We start from the raw sequence: 23,482 nt of genomic DNA, 5'->3' as shown, positions 1-23,482 counted from the left end.
CCTGTAATGTTTCCTGTCCAGGTGTGACAATGAAGGATCCTGACTATCATAACGCAAACCCTATGTGTGAAGAGCAACATAATCAGTTTTTATATCTTTGTAATACAAATAATCCTAACCAAAGAAATTTGAAGTCTCTGTTATGTAGTGATTTTCTTTGGTTTTCATTTACATTATTTGCATTTAAATGTGATATGATTTCCAATGGTTTTGACTGCTAGGAAGGCATTTTTACATAGTTCATTTTTTTTAATAAGCTTGAGATGTTTAAATTGTCCTGCCGTCTTTTTTCACCATGATAAGTCACCTGAATAATGCTTAGGTTTCACTGGAGATTTTAATATGACATTTTCTAAATTAATAGGGCTGGTTTCAACTTCCAAGTTTGTTGTTGTAATGTATTAATATAAAAGGTTTAAATGCTAACTTTACTCAGACACCAAATTTAGATTTAGACTGTAGACTTAACTGTCATTATTTAAGTTATGGTTTTATGATGCTTCTGTTTTTGAATACCAAAATACATCTTTTAATCCAAAGTAAGCAACAAAACTAAATATTTTAAGTGTTGAAATGTTGCAACAGACTTTTTTATACTCTCAAGATGATCACAAATAATAGATAATAAAATTGTTTTTTGAAAAATACACTTTGTGTTACACTTAGTGTCCTTGAGTTTATAGGTCTATGTGTGTGTTGTGTTTGAGAGCAAATGAATGTTTCCAGAAGTGTTAGAAAAGTTAAAAAGCATAGCCTACCTGATACTGGATTTTTGAGGCTAATACTAATATTGGTATTCAGAAGCTCCAAAAATCCAGTAAGAATATATTGTTGTGAATATAGTTACATAAATGCATAACATAAACAAACAATCTTGATAGAGATTTTCATTTTTTTAAACAACTGTGACAAAGATACACATTGAGTACAACATATAATAATTGAAAGATCAACTTATTAGAGCTCTGTTGGGCAAACTTTAATGGTGACACTGCTGCAATTTATTGCTACTTTTTGGTAAACGTACACCGATATATCTGCAATATCATAATGCTGGCTAATAGAATGGCCTTGCTGATTTATCAGTCTAACTTTAATAAAATCACACATAACCAGGGAGAGTAGAACATTGCAAAAAATTATAAAAAAAATGAAATATATGAAAGTATAGATACATTTTTGAAATAAATCATGAAAATGAAAGTAATAGAAAATAGTATTTTAGCATTTTTACTTTCAGAGTAAAATGCCCATGTGATTGCTTGAAAGATGATGTGGAAGAAAGTGGTGACAGTCATAAAAAATATATTACATTAGTAAAACTACTGAATGCTCTGTAACGGAATCATTTTGAAGTTGTACCTCTGACAGGTATAACAGTAGGTCCAGCAGGTGGCAGTAAGTCACAAACAGGTGCTTCAGCTGCGACTCCAAGAAGAAGAAGAGAAAGACGACGAAGAAGAAGAAACGATACGCATTCTTGTTTTTGTCAGTTGTCGCACGCAGGACAACTGCAGTGAAAATGCGCATCGAAAAGTGCTATTTCTGTTCGGGACCAGTGTATCCCGGACATGGGGTGATGTTTGTACGGAATGACTGTAAGGTAATACTGTCTTTCTGTCTGAATAATCCTGGAACTTTAACGGAAATAAATGTTTGTCAGAGCTGGCCCGTTAGCTAGCTGGTCGATGCTAGCTTGCTAGCATACCTTGCTGGATTTACTCACGTGGGATCAAGGCGAGGTTTTTCACTCGCTCCCACACACTAAATAACTCAGTGGGAACACAATTTTTTTCAACGTCAAGTTTAAGCGTAACGCTTCAGATTCTTAATGTTTGAGCTGTTTAGATACATGCTGCCTTCTTACCAGAGTTAAGAATAAAATAGAATCCGAGCTCAGACATTTATCTAGCAGGGCCTGCGTTTTAGCTAATGAAGTATTTGCGCCCTCTGGAGGAACATTGTTAAAGGAGGAGCGTGGAACAAACGCCTCTGCAGTCTTAACCTAGATCTGAAAAATACAGCCTTTGTAAAGCTTAGATTTGACTGTGTCGGCGACATTTTAAAAACATTGTGTAATATTATGTGCACGTCCTTAGTATTACGCATTAGGGTATTAACGTCTCACCAAACTCTAGAGCAAAATAACAAAGTACGATCACTCAAGTTCTGAGGTACTTGTACTGTACTTCGGTTTTTTTCAACTTTATACGTCTACTGGTTGTCCAAGAGAAATATTGTAATTTGCTAACTTAGTTAATTTGTGTAAATTTTGACTGATACACAATACAATCCCCTAGTACATTGACGTGTCATTGTAGATTAACCTACTAGTAAATGTTGATTGCTAATACTTTTTCATTTTTACTTTGGTACACTTTTGTTTACATAACCTTTACTTGTAATTGGGTATTTCTATACTGTCATATTACTACTTTTACTTTAGAAGGTCTGAGTACTTTCACCACTGCTGACAGTCACAACAAAGGTACAACATAAGCTTCACATATCGCATTCAAGGGCAAATAATTTTATGTGTGTATTTTTAAGAATTGTATGTGGGGTAAATACATGTACCTGTTCTCTCTGTTAGACATGTAATTTCTACGTCACACTTCTTTACTGCATTTTCTTGTTACTTATCAGATAACATCAATGTAAATACTGGTCTTTCTGTGATAAGCTTATCAACTGATATAAAAGCTGATATTAATAAATATGTAGGCAGTAATCTAAATATAATGTCAAATCTTTAATATTGTAATTTCACAATCCCAAACTGCCTGTTTATATCTATTCACAGTCATGTGATTGATTTCTTTATGCATTTAAAATGGAATTCTTTTTTTCTTGTCTTTCTTTTGAAATAAATGTAGACATTCAGATTCTGCAGATCAAAATGCCACAAGAACTTCAAGAAGAAGCGTAACCCAAGAAAAACAAGATGGACGAAAGCATTCAGAAAGGCATCAGGAAAGGAGTTGACAGTGGTAAGCTGCTTATCTGTAGAGCATTATCTCAGCATCATCAGTGTATTACTGGTACTTACCTAACAAACATGCTGTTTTTCAGGATAACTCTTTGGAGTTTGAGAAACGCAGAAACATTCCTGTTAAATATAACAGGGAGCTGTGGGACAAGACAGGTATTTTATACATTTAATTGTAAGAAGTGCTTCCTGTAGAAACACTGCCATTTGATTTTTGAACAGAGTATTTAAGTTTCACTTTTATCTTCTACAGTGGAAGCAATGCAGAGAGTGGAGGAAATAAAACAGAAGCGACAAGCAAGATTTATAATGAACAGGTGAGCCATTTTTATTTTTTGCGTTAATGCTTAAGCATAAGTTTTCTTTTGAGTTCATGTTTTTTACATTGTCTTATGCGACTGTCTTATGTTTTACAAAAAAAAACACATGGTATTTGCAGAATTATGTAAACGGTGTCTCACCTTTACTGCTTTTGTCTCCACCATATAGGTTAAAGAAGGGCAAACAGTTGGAGAAGGAGGAGGCCATCAGCGAAGTGAAGAAAAATATTCACCTTATCAAAGCGCCACATGCAGGTAAAGAGTTGTCAGAACCACCAATTGGCAAATCTTTACCTACTTTAGAATGTGCACTTTGCGTAGTACTTGTTTAGAATAAAGAAGATAATGCAATTTCATACACTGCAAAAACTATACCTCATGTCCACAGCTCTCCTTCCTCTTAATAGGTTTTTGCAATTTAGTGATGATGGATATTATAGGTTATTGAAAAATTAAAATGGTCCATAATAAATGTGATTTTGACTTTATTTCAATTTTTTTTCTTCATAGGAAAAGCCAAACAAATGGAAGACAAAATGGTGCAAAAGTTACAAGAGGATGTCGACATGGGGGATGAGAATAATTAATTGCGTGCTCAAGTGGTTCTTTTGTGTCATGAAACTGAAAAGCAAGTTATATTGTTCTTTTGTTTTGGAATTAAAATTCCAATGATGGACTCAGAAATGCATTTAGTGTTAAATTGTTGTAAAGGACAAAGCATTGAACTGAAAAAGATCTGCCACCAAAGCAGCAGCAAGTTATATAGTTGGGCCTACTAATAATTTTGCTCTCCTGTTGCATAGTACAATATTTTATAGTAATGCAGAAAATGTTAAACGGTAACTGGCAAAAATAAAAAAAGATGTTTTTTTCCTTTGTCTTATGTTTTATCACATTAACTACACTATAGCATAGCTAAGTTAAAAACTGATTTGGTTCCAAAGTAGATTGCAAGTTGAATATTTATTAAAAGTACAGTATGACAATAAGATATTTTACTTCTGTGTTACATGTAGAGCAGCAGCTACAATGCACACACAATATATATTGCATAATGCAGGCACATCAGTGAATAGAATATGTAATGTGCACTACAAGTGTGCAGCCGTGGCCAAATGTTTTGAGAATGACATTAATTTTCACAGTCTGCTGCCTCAATTTTTATTATGGCAATTTGCATATACTACAGAATGTTATGAAGAGTGATCAGATGGATTACAATTAATTGCAAAGTCCCTCTGCCTTGAAAATTAATCCCAAAAAAACCCATTTCCACTGCATTCCAGCCCTGCCACAAAAAGACCAGCTGACATCATGTCAGTGATTCTCTTGTTAATACAGGTGAGAGTGTTGATGAGGACAAGGCTGGTTATCACTTTGTCATGGTGGTGCCCCAATCCTGGTGCTTGCTGGACTTTCTTGGGCCTTCTTTACAACAATTGAACCTCTCCTTGAAGTTCTTGATGATCTGATAAATGGTTGATTTAGGCACAATCGTTCTAGCAGCAGTATCCTTGCCTGTGAATCCCTTTTTCTGCAAAGCAATGATGACTGCACGTGTTTCCTTGCAGGTAACTATGGTTAACAGAGGAAGCACCACCCTCATTTTAAAGCTTCAAGTCTGCTATTCTAACTCAGTCAACAGAATGACACAATTGATATTTGTCATTCCCAAAACTTTTGGCCACAGCTGTAGTGTGTCCTATGCTATCTAAAAACCAGTTGGTTTACATTAATGATTTTCACATCTGTCATTCATTCACCCATGAGTATTAAGTGTCAGACATCAGTTGTCTCATATTTAAAATTCAATTAAAAGCCACGTTACTTTCAATTCAATCGAGGTACAGATAGAACCAAAGTAAAAGTTACAAAAATGTATTTTTAAGTAGGGGCACAAGGTCTGTTGTCCTTTTTTCCACATTTTTATTCAGAAATATTAAGATGTTTTATTGTGAAAGGTTGGTCTATGGCTTTTTTACTTATGACACAACACAGTATACTACAGAAAAGAAAAGCATACTTTTTATTTTTAAGGCCCAGTAAAATGTTTTATTAAATTCCTTAGGAATTTAATAACTTAAATTATAATTGAGTTTTGCTGAGTATAAGGAAACCTATGCAAATTTGTACAGATTGTTCAAGGTTTGGTAAAACAGAATAAAGGTTGGTCGCTTGACTTCGTGATAATGGTCCCGATCTCTAGCCACCTGCTTCTCTGGGATCGATTCACTGGCCTGTTGATGGACAGGCTGCTGCTTTCGCTCGCCTAGTCGCTTCCAGTGGTACCTTTCATTTGCAAGAGCTGGTTGGACGGCAATAGTCATACTTTTTACGAGTCGTGCAGTGATTTAATATAGCCATGTCTGAAGAAGCTGAAGGAACAATGACTTCAGAAGAACAGCAAGTAAGTTAAAACGATGAAGTAGTTTTAAGTAGTTAGCCAGCGCTGCTTGTACGTCGAATCTTGTAAATTAACGATAGCAGGCGGCTTGCAACAGGCTAAGGTTGGTAGCCCGTAGGTAATCTTTGGCTAAATCGTTTACCGTTAAGTAATTAGCTGCTCAAGTTCGTCGGTAATACAGAACAGACACCTTGTTATTCTGGGGCCAGCGAGTAGGTTGCCATAATTAGCGGTACTCGTAAACGTATTGATAATTGGTATCTCAGCTAACATTTGCTAAACATGCTAAGTTTAATGGTAAGATCAATTGTAGTGTAAACGCCGCTTGGAGTTCACCTCATGGCGGCGCCCGCACATCGCGGAAGATAATTAGTGGCCATACTAGCTGTTACTGCTGCATTTGTCAGACTATACATTGCACTCGTAATAATCACAAATGCCAAATGCACTCTCAAAGAAACTTCACCGTTTTTTACCCATCAAATAACCTGAGGGGATGATTTGCCACCCATACATTCCGTGCTCTTTCAAAAGGAAATGGAGGACAAAGTAATCAGTCCAGAGAAAGCAGAGGAGGCCAGACTGAAGGCCAGGTATCCTAACCTTGGAGGCTCCGACTTTCTCAGGAAACGACTGCAGAAGGGGGTGAGTTTTAGACCAGAACCTGGTTAGATACACGTTTAAATCATGTCAGCCTAGCAATATTCTCACTTAATGTTTTCTATCTTGTCTAGCAAAAGTATTTTGACTCTGGTGACTACAACATGGCCAAGGCAAAAATGAAGAATAAACAGTTGCCATCAGCCCCAACAGAGAAGACTGAAATCACAGGGGGACACATCCCAACACCTCAGGACCTGCCTCAAAGAAAGACTTCAATTGTGGCCAGCAAACTAGCTGGTTGATAGTTTTGAATTTACTGTTTTGTTAACCATTCTAACCCCCACTTCACATTTACCTGTTCACAGTTTATTTTTCAATTTTGTATGTGTTCTTTGAAAATAAGTTATATAGCAAGCAAAATACTTGAAAGAATGAGGAACTGTCAGACAAGTGTCACTGAGTTCAGTCTAGGCCAAGTAGTAGCTGAAAATGTTTCTCAAATCATAATTACTCAGTAGTGATAGATTTTTGAATATGATTTCACTCCTATAATATGAATGAATGTTACTGCAGTTTTTTTTTTTTGACAGAACATTTTCACTTTTAAAGATGTATACCTCCACACAGTAGCTGATGAGCCTGTTCAGAGGCTGTTTTAATCACCCTGTTACTCAAAGTCAAAAATACCTATGGTGAGTTATGACCACAGACAGACGATATTAGCAGTTTGCACTGATGTATGTGTGAAGTAAAAGTCTAATTTGCAGTTACGCATTTCAGTTTTGAACATATGTTCATATGGAGGCATGTCTGTTTAAATAGTGAAAAGTGAAGTAATCCTGCTTGTTTCCCATCATCACTAATTGATTGTGTTCCTTCCCTTTTTGTGAAGCTATTTAACTCGATGCTTTCAAAGTACTGAAGATTAGGTCATACACACTTTGTAGCCAGTTGTATTTTAATTCATTTTAGTGACATTGGTTTGCTTATACTTGCTGACGGTCTCCATTTCATCCCAAACTCTAAAATGGCCTTGAAGATAATGAGAGTGGCATGATGGAAGCTATGGTTAGTGCTGTTGCCTCACAGCAAGAAAGTTACAGGTTCAAGCCCCTTTCTGTGTGGAGTTTTCATGTTCTCCTTGCATGGGTTGTCTCTGGGTACTCCAGCTTCTGCTCACGTCTTAAGACATGCAGCATAAGTTGATTGGCAATTCTAAATTGCCCGTAGGAGTGTTTATGTGTGGTCGTCTGTCAGCCCTGCAATAGACTCATGACCTGTCCAGGGAGTACCCTGCCTTGTGCCCAATGTCAACTGGGATTTGCTCCAGCAACAACCTCCCCCCCCCCCCCCCGTATATATATAGTGGATGGATGTTCCTTTTGAGCAATATTTGCTCCCTCAGTAAGAAACTTATTTGTGAATCTTGCCTGAAATGTCTTGATTCCAGTCAGAATTAGGAAGAAACTCCCTTGTGGACTTTGGAGTGTGCATGTGCAAGTACTGTGCAGTCACACTGTGCCATTTGTTCTGTAAATAAAATAGTTTTGCATAATATTTTTTAAGCATGCTTATTCAATGGAATGTGTCCTTTTAAATGTATTGATTTTGTTTACATTGTACTATAGTAGATCCTGAAGTAGTGCTAACATGGGAAAAATTAACTTCACTGTAATTCACATTCAATGATAAATTTAGCTTGACATGCTGTATTCTGCAGTAAAGTTGAATGACAGGTCAACCATGGTTCATCTTGTGGCCCTGGTCTTGTTGGTGGACTCTGTCTCAGACGTTCCTTGTTTAATTTATATTGAGCCTTTTTGTTATAAAGTTTATTAATAGATCTAACAATTGGCTTTTTTAATAAATTGATTTTTCACAATATAAAGGGTCAGAAAATGAATGTGTACAATACCCATCATTATTCCTTGAAGCCCAAGTTAACATTCAATTTGCTTTCTTTTGTCTAACAAGTTATGGTTAAATATACAAAACTAGTAAACCAGCAAATTTTGAGAGCTGATTGCACTGATGATAAGGAAAGTATGGTTAACTATAATGAGAATACAAGCAAATGTAGGCCAACCCTTTTCATTCTGGGGAAAATGGGCCTTCACACATTATGACCAGAGTAATAAAATAATTAGGCTTTGATGAGCAGTGTGGTGGCGTGATTTTCCATTGTATTCTGGCGATAATGTTGACGCCTCAGTGACCCTTCCTCGGGTGGGTTTTATTGTACACGAGCCGTTGGCGGCCGCTGGGAGGCAGGCAAGACGCGCGAGAACAAAGCGTGTCGGGTCGGGGCACGCGCAGTTGAGTGACAACACTTAAATCCTCCTACCGGCTGAATACATCACGTTTAGGATAGGAGCCCAGAAAAGTTCAAGTTTTCCATCCTTCGGAGTCAGTAAGATGTTTCACCCTTTTCTCAGTCAGCAGAGGACGTTTCTGGGTGCTCACTGAGTATTCCAAGACATGGCAGCCTCTGAACTTTACTCCAAGGTAGGCATATTTAATTAGTTTGTCGGTGCATCTCGTTCAGCGGTTTGTTCCATCTAACCTTGGTTAACTTTTCCTTAGGCCTAATTATATCCGTCAGGAATGGTAGGCTTTCTCGTGCCAGTCACAAGTGTGTAATGATCATCTTTTGAATTAAAATACATTTGTTTATTGCTTTGTTTTCTCTGTCGGCCATCTGAAACACCCCATATTCATCCATATTACACGCATTCTGTCTGCGGACTTCCCAGCCAACGCCAGGGACTATATGTCACAGTTGTTTTGTATAATACTTTTCTGCTTTAAGTGCAGTGACTGAATGCCTCAGGCCCGTTTCCCTCTGTCCATCAGTATGGCCGTGTTTGGCTTCCTGATGCAGTCGAAGTGTGGAAGTCAGCAGAGCTGATCAAGGATTATACTTCTGGCGACAAGACGCTGTCTCTGCAGCTAGAGGATGGCACGGTGAGGCACACACACGGAGAAATGGGCACTGAGGTTGAAATGTGTGTTAGATGTTCTGTCATTGAGCCATGAACGTTTCTCTGCAAGAACTCTGGCAATGGGATTTTATAAATCTCTTTGTGCTGTGGGAGACAACTGTGATGTTTGGTAAATGTGCACTCCCAAAGAAACCAAACACTGCATGCCTGTGCTTGAAACTCAGCAAAATGCTTTATACCAGATGGCTTCAAAATAGATGGATTGATAGATGAAAATATCTGAACAGTGTAGCTGAATATTTTACACAGTGTTGTTGCTGCCTGCAGCTGTGATCTCAAGTTTGGGCATGCACTTCAGGTATGGAAATAAGCAAGGCCAAAGTATTATCATGAACATGAAAATGAGTGAACATGAAAAAGCCAAGCACAGTTGCCAGATAACTTTAATATGCTAATGTTTTTTGTGTTTAACCAACTGTTTTTACTTGGATTTTGTCTTGTTCCACTCGTCCTGACAGTTTTTGTAGTTTTTATAAAATGAAAACAACCTACTATCTTAGCACTCGCGCTGTAGGTACTCAAAACTTTGTGTGTCCCACTAGGTGGTGGAATACAAAATAGACCCCCATTCCAACAACCTGCCACCACTAAGAAACCCCAACATCCTGGTGGGGGAAAATGACTTGACAGCTCTCAGCTACCTCCATGAACCAGCAGTCCTGCACAACCTTAAAGTGCGCTTTGTCGACTCCAAGTTGATTTACACATACTGTGGTAATGAGCTTCATCTCCTTTGACTCGCACTATCACTGTCACTGTAGACTTTGGAGTCCTACTCATTGTGCACTTTGACATCATCTATGGTACATTATGCTGATTATAGTGGTACAGGCTGCTCTTAAAGGAATACACACCAAACTGTGTTATATACATTTGGCATCAGTGGTGCACGCAAAACAACTGCTTTCAGAATTCACTATCCATTAATTTGAAATTATGTCAGATAACATGTTTACATGTCTTAACTGAGAATTTTTCTCCTTGTGGTATTTAGGAATTGTCTTGGTTGCCATCAATCCTTATGAGAACCTGCCTATCTATGAAGCTGACATCATCAGTGCTTACAGTGGGCAAAACATGGGGGACATGGACCCCCATATATTTGCAGTAGCAGAGGAAGCATACAAACAGATGGCCAGGTTTTGACATGACATATTTAAAATCTTAAAGCAAGTAGAGTGTTCCCCTTTTTTACACAGTGTGTTGTTATATTTTCATGCAGAGATGAAAGAAACCAGTCCATCATAGTGAGTGGTGAGTCTGGGGCTGGCAAAACTGTTTCTGCTAAGTATGCTATGCGTTACTTTGCCACGGTCAGCTGCTCTTCTGGTGAGGCCAATGTTGAGGAGAGAGTGCTTGCCTCCAGCCCCATCATGGAGGTAACATTTAATGTTGCAGAAAAATTCATCATTATTATGAAATATAAAATAACCGAGGTTCCTTATACTTCTATATATGTTTAATTTAGGCCCTTGGGAATGCCAAGACGATAAGGAATGACAACAGCAGTCGCTTTGGGAAGTACATTGAGATTGGATTTGACAAGAAGCATTGCATAATTGGGGCTAACATGAGAACATACTTACTGGAAAAGTCTAGAGTTGTGTTTCAGGTAAATTTAATAGGTATGGATTTAACTTGCATGTCTTTAGGTGACACCCTCAGTGTCTGAATATATCCCTTCCTACCTTTCTCTCTTCTGTGTTTTTAGTTAACTGATTTAAAACATGCTCATGTGCATGTAACATGTTATGCGTTTATCTTACCAACATTATGAGCCAACAGTTTAGCCTAACTAGCCATTGATTCACAGAGATGGCAACATATTGAGTTTTGTTAAGCAACTGTCAGCCATTTAAGACTAAGTTTGATGATTACAGTTTTATCCTTAGTTTAGCAATCTGCTTTCAGTTCATTAATGCATCTACAGTTGAAAGAGCTATCACTTTTATTGAATATGATTGCAGTACTTATGTAATTCGCCTGCTTCGAATATTCTACATTTGTTTGGAATACTTTTAGGCCTACGGAGAAAGGAACTACCATATATTCTACCAGCTCTGTGCCTCTTCTCATTTACCAGAGTTCAAAGCCTTCAGGTTAGGTAGGTGAGTCTCTAAAATATCAGTTTTCCTTTCAGCATGATTTAGAAAGGATTTAAAAAAAACGGTTGCTATTGTAACAGGTAGTCTATATCAGTACAGTGTCTTATATGATTAATGTTTGAAGGTTGCGCAGATGACTTCCACTGTACTAACCAGGGTCAGAGCCCAGTAATAGATAGAGTTGATGATGCCAAAGAGATGCGCAATACCAGAAGAGCCTTCTCATTGTTAGGTGAGTGTTAGTTCATTATTAAGGTTTGCATGTACAGTACATAGACAACACTATACATGAACATTTTGTGTTTCTAGATTGCTCTATGTGATTGACCACCATTCATAGCTATAATTTTTTCCACTGTAGGAATTGGTGAAAGTGATCAAATGGAAATTTACCAGATTCTGGCAGCTATTCTCCATCTTAGCAATGTGGAGGTGAAAGATCAGTCAGCAGACAAAAGCAGCATCTCGGTAAATACTGAGTCTCCCTGGACACAACAAGCGAGCTCATTCTTTTTCAATGGTGTTTGGTTAATTTTGTGCCTCTGTGTTGTATGGAGGATGTGTAGATCTTTACCTGTCTAAGATCATTATTGTCAGTGTATTTCCAGCCAGATAATGTCCACCTGATGGTGTTTTGTGAGTTGATGGGGGTGCCCTCTGAAGAAATGGCACATTGGTTATGTCACAGGAAGCTCAAGACGACCACAGAAACCTTTGTCAAAACTGTCTCCAAAATGAATGCGGTCAATGGCCGAGATGCCCTAGCTAAACACATCTATGCCAGACTCTTCAGCTGGATTGTGGGCAGCATTAACAATGCCTTAAAATCTGCGACAAAACAGCACTCGTTCATCGGTGTGCTGGACATTTATGGGTATGTTTTCATCTTCAGATTTTGGGGTTGCGGGGGGTTATATTCCACAGAAAGCCAGACATGTTGGTTACATTTATAAATGGATCTTTTTTTTTTTTCTCCAGATTTGAAACATTTGATATCAACAGCTTTGAACAGTTTTGCATCAACTATGCCAATGAGAAGCTTCAACAGCAGTTCAACCTGGTATGTGCCTTTTGCTCCCTGACATGCTAATTGTCTTAAAAAAGAAGAAAAAAAGTTCCAAAACAAATTTTTAGTTTTCCCTCCCTTCAGCATGTCTTCAAATTGGAACAAGAGGAGTACATGAAAGAGGAGATCCCTTGGCGATTGATAGACTTCTATGACAACCAGCCATGCATTAATCTTATTGAGGCCAAGATGGGTGTCCTGGACCTTCTAGATGAGGAATGCAAGGTAAAAGACCAGTTTTTTTCCCCCCACACTAAGTCTGTTCAGCTACTTTCCACTGGAAGAGTTTGCACAATGCTATGCTTAGAGGTTATGAGTAAGGCCATGACTAACTGATGTGTCAGCATTTCCTCTTTCCATAGATGCCTAAAGGCTCCGATGACACATGGGCCCAGAAATTGTACAACACCTTCCTGAAGCAGAATGTTCACTTTGATAAACCCAGGTTATCAAATAGAGCTTTCATCATCCACCACTTTGCAGACAAGGTACTTAAATAACCCCTGAAGCACAGTTGTATCTCTGTAGTTAGTGTGCCTCACAAAAGGTCTTAAATTCAACACAGAAGGGCTGGAATCTTTCTCTTCAGAGTTTCCATATTCTGTGTGTATCTGCATGGGATTCTCCTGGTGTTCTTGTTTCTTTCCAAAGTCCAAATATGTGCATGTTTGGTAAATTTGGAAATCTAGGTCGCTGGTAGGTGCAAATGCACCCACCCTTTGATAGAGTAGCAGCAGCAGCCCACCTTCTGAACCGAACAAACGTGGAAACGCAGACGGACAAATGACTCATGTCTCAACAAGAGCACCAAGAGATTTATGTCAAAACTGTAATTAGACTGTCTGCAAAGTCAGAGTTCTATGTCTTAATCACAAATGTTATTCTATTTAGTTAGAGCAGGACTATCTAGTCTTCTTCAGAGTCTCGATGATGAATATGATCTTTGCTCTTTTAGTCGAAAAACACTGTCTAACCAGGCCCTTTGTGTCTAGGTGGAGTACCAGTGTGACGGTTTCCTGGAGAAAAACAGGGACACAGTCAATGAGGAGCAGATAAATGTGCTGAAAAAGAGCAAGGTTGAACTAATTTATCAGCTTTTTACAATATTTTCACTTATTAGTTTTCCTCAATTAGTCAGTCTTTGTGGTGGTCATAGTAAGAAATATAGTCGGTTTATTTTAATGTTAGCACCCCTTCAACTGCCAAGAGCAAATAACTGTTGAGTATTTTTTCTGTAAATCTCAGGGCACACACCCTAGCATTGTTCAGTTCTAACTATTGGAGGAAATACAGCCACTAGATTGAAAATACTGCCATCTGCTGTTCAATGACAACTTTGTATTCTGCAGTTCTGATGTCTGAAAAATAATCTCCTTAGTTTGATTTGCTGCTGAAGCTGTTTGAAGATGATGAGAAGGCAACAATTTCTACTAACAAGCTCACTAGCATCATTGGAAGGTCTAGTCAGACTCAGAGGGACAATAAGAAGACTGTTGGGCTGCAGGTGAGAGCATTACAGGGAGGCAGCATGATGTGGTGGTGCTTAATAGTGTGTCATATAGTTATAATTTCCATCCTTATGAAAAATTGGGGAAAGATGCACAATTAAAGTTTTGTGCACAAAATATGGAAGGTTATATTTGTTTTCCTCAGCTGGTCAGTGTCAGGTTTAGCTGCCCTTTGAGGGATTTAATAACTGCCAAAAAATGTATAATCTAATTATGCTGAATGACTGTCAGTCAAAATATTTTATTGAACATTTAAAGTTAACGCTCAAGCATATCTGTATAATTTATGTATTTCCATACTTAGAAAGGATTTGTTGTTATCTGTTTGCTCAGTTTCGGCAGTCTCTGCATTTGCTGATGGACACACTAAATGCTACGACTCCTCACTACGTACGCTGCATCAAGCCAAATGACCATAAAGCTCCATTCACGTGAGGAGGATATCACTTTTCTTATTTCCTGCAACAAGCACAGACAAAAGAAGTATAAACTATTTTGTAACAGGTGTCTGTATATTTTCAAAAAGGCTGGACCCTGTGAGGGCAGTGCAGCAACTTCGTGCCTGTGGCATTCTTGAAACAATCCGGATCTCCGCAGCAGGCTTCCCATCCAGGTTAGCATGTCAACAACAACAGCTAAAATAGTTGCACAATTATGTTCTACAAATTATGTCAACTTGTGTTATTTGTATTAATACTGCAGATGGACATATCAGGAGTTCTTTAGTCGGTATCGGGTCCTCATGAAGCAAAAGGATGTGCTTTCTGATAAAAAACAGACTTGCAGAAATGTCCTAGAAAAACTTATAAAGGTATATATGAGTTGTACAAAAGCATTTGTCAGTAACAAAATGGATGTAACTTTTACAGACCCATTAAAATACGATGCATTACAAGTGCGGTTGTGTTTTGTTTTGTTTTGTTTTTTCCCTAGGAGCAGGATAAGTATCAGTTTGGTAAAAACAAGATCTTCTTCAGGGCTGGTCAGGTCGCTTACTTGGAGAAGCTGCGTTCCGACAAGTTGCGTACAGCTTGTGTCCGCATTCAGAAGACTATCCGCTGCTGGCTGGCCCGCAAAAAGTACCTCAGGATCAGGGAAGCTGCCATCACCATTCAGAGACATGTGCGAGGTCACCAGGCACGCTGGTAAGTGAATGTTTAATATAAGCACAATAAGAGATTTAAAGGCAATAGAAGTATCTCTAGCATGTTCCTTACTTTACATGTTTTATTTTTTCTGTCAGTCATGTTAAGTTCCTGCGAAGAACTAGAGCAGCTGTTGTCATTCAGCGGAATGTGCGTATGTGGCTCAGCAAGAGACGCTACCAGCAGCAGCGCTCTGCAGCTATCACCATCCAGTGCTGCTTCAGGGCTTACATGGCTAGAAAGAAGTACTATAAGGTAATAGCATAATAAAATTTGGAATTTGAATTTAACATCATTTACACTTGTATATCAGAATTCTTCTAATGTATACAGATGATTATACTGTGATTGCATCACCAGACAACACCTTAGGCCTGTGTTTACGTCCTGTCAGCTGATTTCATTCACATGCACAGCAACAAGAAATAAACTGAGACACATTTATATTTGAATCTGTGAATGGTCTGGCAACAAATATTTATTACTGAGACACACGTTGTTAGTGCAGTTTGTTTTACGGTATAAAATGCATAAGCACTCCTAATGTTGAGATTATCTCACCATCATGTTAGGAAGATTACCAAATTTTGTACAAGTCCCCTGTGGATCACTTCACCTCTTCTTAACATTTACTCTGAGTCTTGTCGTTACCATTTAACTTATAAACTTAACATTCTATTTTTGACTTTGTTTTTATAGTTGATGTTTGAGAAAAAGGCTTCGGTCATCCAGAAGTTTGCAAAAGGTTGGCTGGCCAGGCTGCGTTACAGACGTACACTGGCGGCCATCATCCTTCTGCAGAGCTGTGTACGTCGCATCAGGGCCAAGAAAGAATTAAAGAAGCTAAAAGTGGAGGCGCGCTCTGTGGAGCACTTCAAGAAGCTCAACATTGGCATGGAAAACAAGATTATTGAGTTACAACAGAAAATAAATGAGCAGGTGTGTATTGTGAGAGTGTGGGCGTCTAGTTTTATCTGTGTTAGGTAACTGTTTGCCTTTAAATAGAAAAAAATACTGTTGCTGGCAGTTGTATCACATGCAGAGCATGTGTGTGTGTGTATCTCCCCTGCAGCATAAAGAAAACAGAGAGCTCAGCGAGAGGTTGAGTACTGTGGAGAAGACCCACATGGATAGAGAGAAACAGAGCAGAGAGATCGAAAACCTCCGTAGATCAGAGCAGGAGGCCAGAGCCAAAGCAGACACGCTTCCCTCGCTGCTGGAGCAGCTCTCGTTCCTTCAAGACGAACTGGAAAACACCCGCAGAGAGAAAAACGACCTGGAAGGCCAGACAAAGGTCTATAAGGAGCAGATACAACAGGTAGGCCTACTCCACAGTTGATGAAATCAATCCAACTTGACTGCTTGGCAACTTGACTAGAATTTTCTACATGATTCTCTTTCTTTAATTACCCGCAGTAGTAATTGTTGGGATTAATGACACAGCATTGATGGAGATACAAATATTTTTTTCAATGAAATTTAATTTAATTCATATTGTGTTCCACACCCCTGAACTCTTCCTACAACAAGCTGTACAACAGAGTTTTCGTATTGCTCAAATTGAAGATTTTTTTTTTTTTTCTCTTGATGAGTATTATTTGGTAAGGCTTTAGGTTTCCATAAACCGGCTATGGTGTCCTGTGGAGGACAATGGTAGAATTTACTTGGCAGCATTTCAATTACAAAAGATCGAAATTAAATTCAAAATGGGAACTTTGGGGAATTGTAATAACTTAGTAGCTTAGTTTGCTTTGCTTCTGTTAGTTTCTAAAACCTGAATGAAATCCAATGAAAACGAATAATAACTAGGAACACATGATTTTTGCCTCATCTCCAAATCAGGTGATAGAAGAGCTTAATATGAAGAACAGCTTGTTGAACACAGAGAAAGATCAACTGAACACAGTAATCCTTGAACAAGCCCAACAGTTAACAGGTACTGAGCAGTTTACCTCAGAGCTTTACAGTCCCCCAGTAATGGCTAAATTCACACTGAATAATAAAACCTTTTGTTTTAGAGATAAAAACCAAGATTGAGAATACAAAGCAGCTGGAGAAGGACTTATCTGAAGAACGCTCTCGCTACCAAAGTTTGCTGAGTGAACACCTGGATCTGGAGGAGCGGCACAGAGACCTGAAAGACGAGATGAATCTTGTGAGGAACTTATTTTGGCTTCACTTAAGTTTTCAGGTGGCGAGAAGTTCACTAGCTATACAGAACTCTTTTACTGTACATGGCCACACTGGCTTACAGAGCAGACTGAAACCAGTTTCCAGTAAAATGCTACAGGACATCAGTGTTGACAATACGTGCTTGTATTCTCACTGTCCTTTTCTGATTTTGTCACACCTAAGCAGAGCTCAAGCAAATCTGGTCCCACGGGGACAGACTCCAACTACAGCATTAACTCGTCTGAATATAGTCAGAGCTTAGGCTATTCTGAGGGAGAAGACAGCTCTATACAAACAGAGGTAATGTTAAACTACACTGTTTTATGGTACATTTTCTGAATTGCCTGAATATAACCCTCTTCCCAAGATATAGCTTTGATATTTGGTTTGCTGTTGATGAAACATAGTGCGTTCTTGAGCTGTGTTAGTTTTTGCATTGAGTAATTTGCAGAACACCTACAGGAAAGTGGACACGAATTCCTTGAAACAGCTGTGGGAGGACTGTTTGTTCTTCTCTGTTATAATTCTATTAATGCAGCATTTTAATTAGCTTGGAAAGAGATGAGTCATCCGATGATTGTTTTGTTTTGCTAGGATGAGACCCAGTCCACAGTGGAGCTGCCTGTCCTTCTGAAGCTCCAGAGAAGAATGAAAGAACTGGACCAGGACAAACAGTCACTGTTGCAACAACTGGATAAGAGAGAAGAAGCCCAACAAGAAAAGGCGAAAGTATGCACTGAAACACTAGCTGTGTTTCTTAATAGTGAAATGAAGCATTAATAAACAAATAGATACGTTTGTATCGGTAAGCTTTTGGTTGGTATTTGTGGTTAAATGGTTAATATTTACTTTATGTGTACATTTTTCTTAAAAGGAGGCAGAGGAGCAGAAAACTGTTGGCAGGGCAGAGCTGGACTTGGAAAAACTGAAGGTATGACTTGGTTAGATACTTCAGGGGGTAGAGTTGTTCCAACATCCTAAAAGGAGATGTCTACCATAAATCATCCTGTTAGTTGAGACTGTTGTCTGGGATGTGATTTGTTTGTTTCTCAAAATCTCTTAATGCAGTGTCAAGAACTGGAATCTGAGAACAAGAAGTTGAAGCAGGATCTAAATGAACTGCGAAGGTCTCTGACCAATGAGAAGAGTGAGTTGTTGCCTCCTGCCCCTGGTTCTCTGCCCTACAAAACGCTACTGGAACAGCTCAACTCCTCCAATGAGGAGTTGGAGATGCGAAAAGAGGAAGTGATGCTTCTCCGGTCACATATGGTCCGCCAAGAGGCTCTTAAACATAAGGTGAGAAACTACACTTATTATTCTCATTTTATAGTGAGACTGTTTCTATAATAATATTCAGTATTTTAAATTAGACAAAACAATGGAAACCGTTTTCCCATGTGAACTATAGGACTCGGCACTGGGAGGAAGTGTGAAATTAGATCTCACTGAAATTCCCTCATTTCAAGATGTTGACAGGTAAGGCCACTTAGCTCCATTCTGGTCTAAATTTTAGTTTAACTCTATCACCAGGAATGTGTCATCTTCATTTTCTGATACTCCTCCTCAGATCCACTGACGTCCATACTCTGAATGAAGATGGAGAGCTATGGCTTGCTTATGAAGGCTTGAAAGAAACCAATAGGTAATGATAATGTTATAAACTGTACTGTTTTAGTGAATTCAAGCACTTTCATCTCATATTGAATGCTATTCTCTAGGCTTCTGGAGTCCCAGATGCAAGAGCAGGAACATGTTCACAATAAAACGTATAGGACGCTGCTCGAAGAGGTGAACAAGTTAAAGGAAGAAAAGGAGCAGCAGCGAAAGCTGTTAGCTCAGAGCCTCCTTCTGCCTGAAGATGCACGGGTTGAGATGAGCCTGAAGCATGAGATTACACGGCTTACGAATGAGAATCTGGTGGGTCTGCTCACTGGCTGTTCAGATTGCCATATACTGTATGTCACAACAAGAAATAGTTTAAGAGGCAAAACTAATTTTCACCATGTTGCTCTTTGCAGTTGGTTTTCATGGTTTTAAACATTGACAGTTCTGGGCTGTGTATTCAGGTTTTGTTTTCTCTCACACTGATGTAATATGTTTGAATCATTTTAGGAACTCCTGGAGCAGCAAGACAAACAAGATAAAACCCTACGCAAGTTGAAAAAACAACTTAAATTGTATATGAAAAAAGTTGAAGATTTTGAAGGTAATCAAATGATTCACTGTGTTCTTACGTTTTATTGATATTAACACAACATTATTCCTATCATTGATGCTATCACATCCTTTCTGTGTTTAGCGAGCATTCAGCAAAAGAATAATGCCTCCTTGATGAACGCTCCTGTCAGAGCAGTTAATATCACCCGCAAGGAGAAAGAGTACCACGGCATGTTGGAGTACAAGAAAGGCGACGAGAGCCGCTTACTTAAGAATCTGGTCCTAGGTATGTTAAACCTGTTTTGCCTAAGCTAATAATTTTCTTAACTCTTTTAGAATTGCATGCAAATGTTTTTCAGGAATAGAGGACACTGAGTATTTTGCTTGAAATGTTTGTGATCTCAGATCTGAAACCTCGTGGTGTAGCAGTCAGTTTCACTCCCGGGCTTCCAGCCTACATCATCTTCATGTGCATTCGATATGCGGACCGTGAGAATGATGATCTGAGAGTCACCACTCTGCTCAATTCCACCATCACCAGCATCAAAGGGGTCATTAAGGTGCAGTGTATATATCTTTAATCTCTTCAAATTGAGTGATACATTTATTGTGAATTCATTTTTGCAGTGTTTCTACAGAAAAGAGGAAAAGATTTTGAAGTGGTGTCTTTCTGGCTGGCCAACACATGTCGGTTAATGCACTGTCTGAAGCAGTACAGTGGAGACAAGGTAAAATGGAGAATGGTTTGATGTTTATGGTTACAGCTGTAATTGTTCTTGACTTAACCCTGGATGTCTGTGTGACCTCTGATTACTGTAGGGCTTCATGGCACACAACACTCCTAAGCAAAATGAGCACTGCCTAAGCAACTTTGAACTGTCAGAGTATCAGCAGGTTATTAGTGATCTAGCTATCCAAATCTACCGCCAGCTTATCAAATGCATGGAGGACATTCTGCAGCCCATAATAGGTGATGAGACATAATCTCAATTTACATAGTAACAAATATCATGTTCTTCAGAAATTTGCACATAACAGAGCAGAATTATTATTCATATTTTTTATCTCCCTAATTTGTATGTTACATGTAGTGGGAAGCATGCTGGAGCATGAGACAGTCCACAGTGTTTTAGGGTCCAAACCAACAGGCCTGAGGAAGAGAAGCACCAGTTTCTCAGAGGAAGGGGCTGTGACAGTGGAAGTACTCCTGCAGCGTCTCAGCCTCTTCCACTCCACCATGAGTCAGCATGGGATGGATTCAGACATTGTTAAGCAGGTAGTCAGGCAGCAGTTTTACATCATCTGTGCGGTCACCCTCAACCACCTGCTGCTGCGAAAGGACATGTGCTCCTGGAGCAAAGGCCTGCAGATCAGGTAAAGCAAGGATCATACATTGACCATGAAATTGTACTGAAAGTAATGAAATTAGAGGAAGAAGAGTATGGATTAGAATTATTGCTCTTTGCTTACATGAGGCAAGCATTCTCAGATTTCTAGTGGTCTGTTTATTGTAAAACATGTAGGACACATCATTAGTCTTGTTTTTAAACCATGATTTCCCACTCAAGTTTCTATTTTTACATAAAATTAGTGTAATATTGAAATGGCAGGCAACATGCATGTGTATATCCACATTTCAGTTTCATAACAGAATTGATGATGGGGGGCGGAACCTGTAGTCTGATCTGTTTCCCCTATGCCTCTGGCTCCAGGTACAATGTTTGGCAGTTGGAGGAGTGGCTGGCAGAGAAGCAGCTGGCAGACTGTGGGGCCAAGGAGACTCTGGAGCCACTTGTACAGGCTGCACAGCTTCTGCAGATCAAGAAGAAGACAGAGGCAGATGCCCAGGCTATATGCTCCATGTGTACTGCCCTCACCACAGCACAGGTCCATCATCAGTAAAAGTTCAGCCATCTTCATCTGTAGTAATATTTTAATAGTACTTTGATCATATTTGTTTGTTTTGACAGATTATAAAAGTGCTGACCTTGTACACTCCAGTGATCGAATTTGAAGAGCGAGTGTCAACCACTTTCATCACATTTATTAAAGTGAGTAGCTGGAAAGTTAAGTCAGTGTTGGCAATAATGCAGTGCCCTTTTATATTCAGTCTTGTGTTTTATAATACTATTTTCATCTTATTTTACTATGTCCTTTTATATTTTTAGAACCTTTTGAAAGATAGTGGTGAGTCATCTACTTTGATGATGGATGCCAAGAAGATCTTCTGTGTCACCTTCCCCTACACACCCTCTCCTGTGGCTCTGGAGACCATCCAGATCCCTGCTAGCCTTAATCTCGGCTTCCTCACTCGCATCTAGATCAGTGACCTCTGACGCTTACACTTCAGTCTCTGAAATCTGTTTACTGGAGTAAAAATGTCTAAGACAGTTTTTCACCAAAGTTTGTACCCGATGTTTTCACTGTTACTGATTTCTGTGGTAGTGCAGCACAATAAGGAAAGTTTTCTTACATGCATTAGTGTTTCAGCCAAACAGTAATAACTATATAAACTATAAAATATGCACAGTGAATATGTAAAACTGTCTTTTAAAGGTTGTCTCTTACTGCACTTAATGGTTTGTACAGGTGTTACTGCTGTCTTAATTCGTGCATTTATGATTTTCCTACTGCTTTCTAAAGCCAAGTAAGGTCATTTGACCTTTTACAATAGAAAAACTTGCAATTATTAATTTGAGTGCTTGCACGGAGAGAGTTTGAAAAATTAGCATCCTTGAGAAATTTTAACATATTTTGCAATGTCACATGCTCATTTAAATGTTGAAAGACAGAGATAAGCTTCAGGGGCTCTGGTTTTTGTCTGTAACTTTGTGTTTGTAACTACTTACATCAAGTGATGGGGTTTATGTCAAGGTGTAGGAACAGAAAATGATTCAAGTATGTATTTAATGCAGTTGAACATATTGAAGGCTGACTTTTCAGTAAGATGGTTTGACATGCTTTAAAACTGCATAAAGGGTTTATATCATTTCAGGTGAGTCACCACAGAGCCCCCAAGAAAATAGCAAATACTTTAATTGTGCTTAGTATTTCTCTGTCCTGATGCTGACACATTCACTGTTCTGATGCATAACTAATAATTGTAATAAGGTGTAAATTTGTATTTAACAGTAGACATCTTGCATTGAATAGCTATAACCAAATAGGGATGCACACTCCATCTTATTTAGGAGCAGTACTGGAGACTGGATTTGATCCAAAAGACTTATAAACAGCTCTGTATGAGTGCTTGAAATACAAAAGTTGGGTAATCTTGGAGTGTAAAAATGTACTGAACTGATGGAACTAAGTCTTGTCAACCAGTTTATGTAATATCTGCTGTTAAACTATGTTTGTCTTTTACTTTTCTCAAGTTCACTATTGCTCAGTATTTGGAAATGCCTAACACCTGAAAAAGGTCTAACATGTCTTAAACCTCTAAACTGTGCACACCAACGATGAGTTCGTTTCCTTGTTAAAGAGTTTATGTAAAACTCAAGTATTCTCAGTTGAGCATGTGCACTGATAGCGTGAGTCAAGTTGGTATAAGGTGGTGAAATATTTACTTCTTATCATTTTTGCTTAACTACCCAAAGCAGCGTCTGACAGGGTGAGCTGGCTGCGATCTGTATCCGGTTTCTTTTATTGTAAGAATCCTTGAGCAAACGAGCACACCCACACTGTCAAGCCACTGTCACAAGATGGGAAGGCGGAGTCATCCAGTCAAATTCCACGACAGGTGCGCGACAAGTCAATTAGTAAGAGTGGAGACAAACGTGGAGCATTAGCCATGGGGCTTTCAGAATAAAAGCCCTAGCTCTGCCATTTTTATGTGAGATTAGCGAAACAGCCTTGGTTCCCAGCCTTTATTTGTGACCCCACGTAATAAATTATGGCCTTTTGAGTTATAGACGGTTAAACCAAAGTTTCGCTGTCAGATTATCTCATTTGAGGAATTTTAGAAGCCAGGAGAAGTGAAAGTTTTAACTACTATATAAGAAAAAAGGCAAA

The 23,482-nt window shown here is 38.7% G+C and overlaps 3 protein-coding genes across 4 annotated transcripts; all 3 read left to right on the top strand.

Moving 5' to 3' along the window:
- Positions 1-1,442: 1,442 nt before the first annotated feature.
- rsl24d1 (ribosomal L24 domain containing 1) lies at positions 1,443-4,184 on the top strand. The gene is made up of 6 exons (XM_020624436.1): positions 1,443-1,603; positions 2,877-2,990; positions 3,073-3,145; positions 3,243-3,306; positions 3,479-3,564; positions 3,820-4,184. Exons 1-6 carry the CDS (start codon positions 1,523-1,525, stop codon positions 3,894-3,896), a joined length of 495 nt encoding a protein of 164 aa, XP_020480092.1. The 5' UTR covers positions 1,443-1,522; the 3' UTR covers positions 3,897-4,184.
- A 503-nt stretch (positions 4,185-4,687) lies between these two features.
- On the top strand, positions 4,688-7,873 carry LOC109974307 (cAMP-regulated phosphoprotein 19-like). 2 transcript variants are annotated; one of them, XM_020624446.1, is made up of 3 exons: positions 4,688-4,880; positions 6,248-6,358; positions 6,448-7,873. In XM_020624446.1, the coding sequence occupies exons 1-3, from the start codon at positions 4,785-4,787 to the stop codon at positions 6,616-6,618; spliced, it is 378 nt and encodes a 125-aa protein (XP_020480102.1). In that variant the 5' UTR covers positions 4,688-4,784; the 3' UTR covers positions 6,619-7,873. The 2 variants fall into 2 exon arrangements, with proteins under 2 accessions (XP_020480102.1, XP_020480111.1); XM_020624455.1 differs by lacking the exon at positions 4,688-4,880 and adding an exon at positions 5,500-5,716.
- Positions 7,874-8,608: 735 nt separating this feature from the next.
- Positions 8,609-23,477, top strand: LOC109974139 (unconventional myosin-Va-like). Its single transcript, XM_020624181.1, has 40 exons — positions 8,609-8,821; positions 9,170-9,280; positions 9,861-10,032; positions 10,313-10,457; positions 10,541-10,697; positions 10,787-10,930; positions 11,341-11,422; positions 11,548-11,655; positions 11,785-11,891; positions 12,032-12,297; positions 12,402-12,483; positions 12,574-12,714; positions 12,852-12,977; positions 13,482-13,565; positions 13,868-13,993; positions 14,331-14,428; positions 14,524-14,610; positions 14,700-14,808; positions 14,931-15,142; positions 15,241-15,397; positions 15,842-16,081; positions 16,215-16,460; positions 16,985-17,078; positions 17,161-17,297; positions 17,501-17,614; positions 17,909-18,043; positions 18,189-18,245; positions 18,383-18,610; positions 18,723-18,790; positions 18,882-18,956; positions 19,033-19,231; positions 19,427-19,520; positions 19,614-19,757; positions 19,877-20,031; positions 20,110-20,199; positions 20,291-20,441; positions 20,563-20,845; positions 21,184-21,358; positions 21,442-21,522; positions 21,640-23,477. The coding sequence occupies exons 1-40, from the start codon at positions 8,795-8,797 to the stop codon at positions 21,790-21,792; spliced, it is 5,460 nt and encodes a 1,819-aa protein (XP_020479837.1). The 5' UTR covers positions 8,609-8,794; the 3' UTR covers positions 21,793-23,477.
- Positions 23,478-23,482: the final 5 nt, after the last annotated feature.

This window comes from Monopterus albus, unplaced genomic scaffold (genome assembly GCF_001952655.1).
Source record: "Monopterus albus unplaced genomic scaffold, M_albus_1.0 scaffold7.1, whole genome shotgun sequence".
Taxonomy (NCBI): Eukaryota; Metazoa; Chordata; class Actinopteri; order Synbranchiformes; family Synbranchidae; genus Monopterus; species Monopterus albus.
The sequence above is the reverse complement of the archived record's forward strand: the minus strand, read 5'-3'. Positions and strand labels throughout refer to the sequence as shown.

Coding starts and splice junctions, on each gene's coding strand:
- rsl24d1 (XM_020624436.1), top strand. CDS start 1,523: ATGCGCATCGAAAAGTGCTATTTCTGTTCGGGACCAGTGTATCCCGGA. Junction 1,604..2,876: donor TTGTACGGAATGACTGTAAG/GTAATACTGTCT, acceptor AAATAAATGTAG/ACATTCAGATTCTGCAGATC. Junction 3,146..3,242: donor GGAGCTGTGGGACAAGACAG/GTATTTTATACA, acceptor TATCTTCTACAG/TGGAAGCAATGCAGAGAGTG.
- LOC109974307 (XM_020624446.1), top strand. CDS start 4,785: ATGGTTGATTTAGGCACAATCGTTCTAGCAGCAGTATCCTTGCCTGTG. Junction 4,881..6,247: donor CTGCACGTGTTTCCTTGCAG/GTAACTATGGTT, acceptor CTCTTTCAAAAG/GAAATGGAGGACAAAGTAAT. Junction 6,359..6,447: donor GGAAACGACTGCAGAAGGGG/GTGAGTTTTAGA, acceptor TATCTTGTCTAG/CAAAAGTATTTTGACTCTGG.
- LOC109974139 (XM_020624181.1), top strand. CDS start 8,795: ATGGCAGCCTCTGAACTTTACTCCAAG. Junction 12,484..12,573: donor TTCAACAGCAGTTCAACCTG/GTATGTGCCTTT, acceptor CCCTCCCTTCAG/CATGTCTTCAAATTGGAACA. Junction 18,957..19,032: donor GGCTTGAAAGAAACCAATAG/GTAATGATAATG, acceptor GCTATTCTCTAG/GCTTCTGGAGTCCCAGATGC.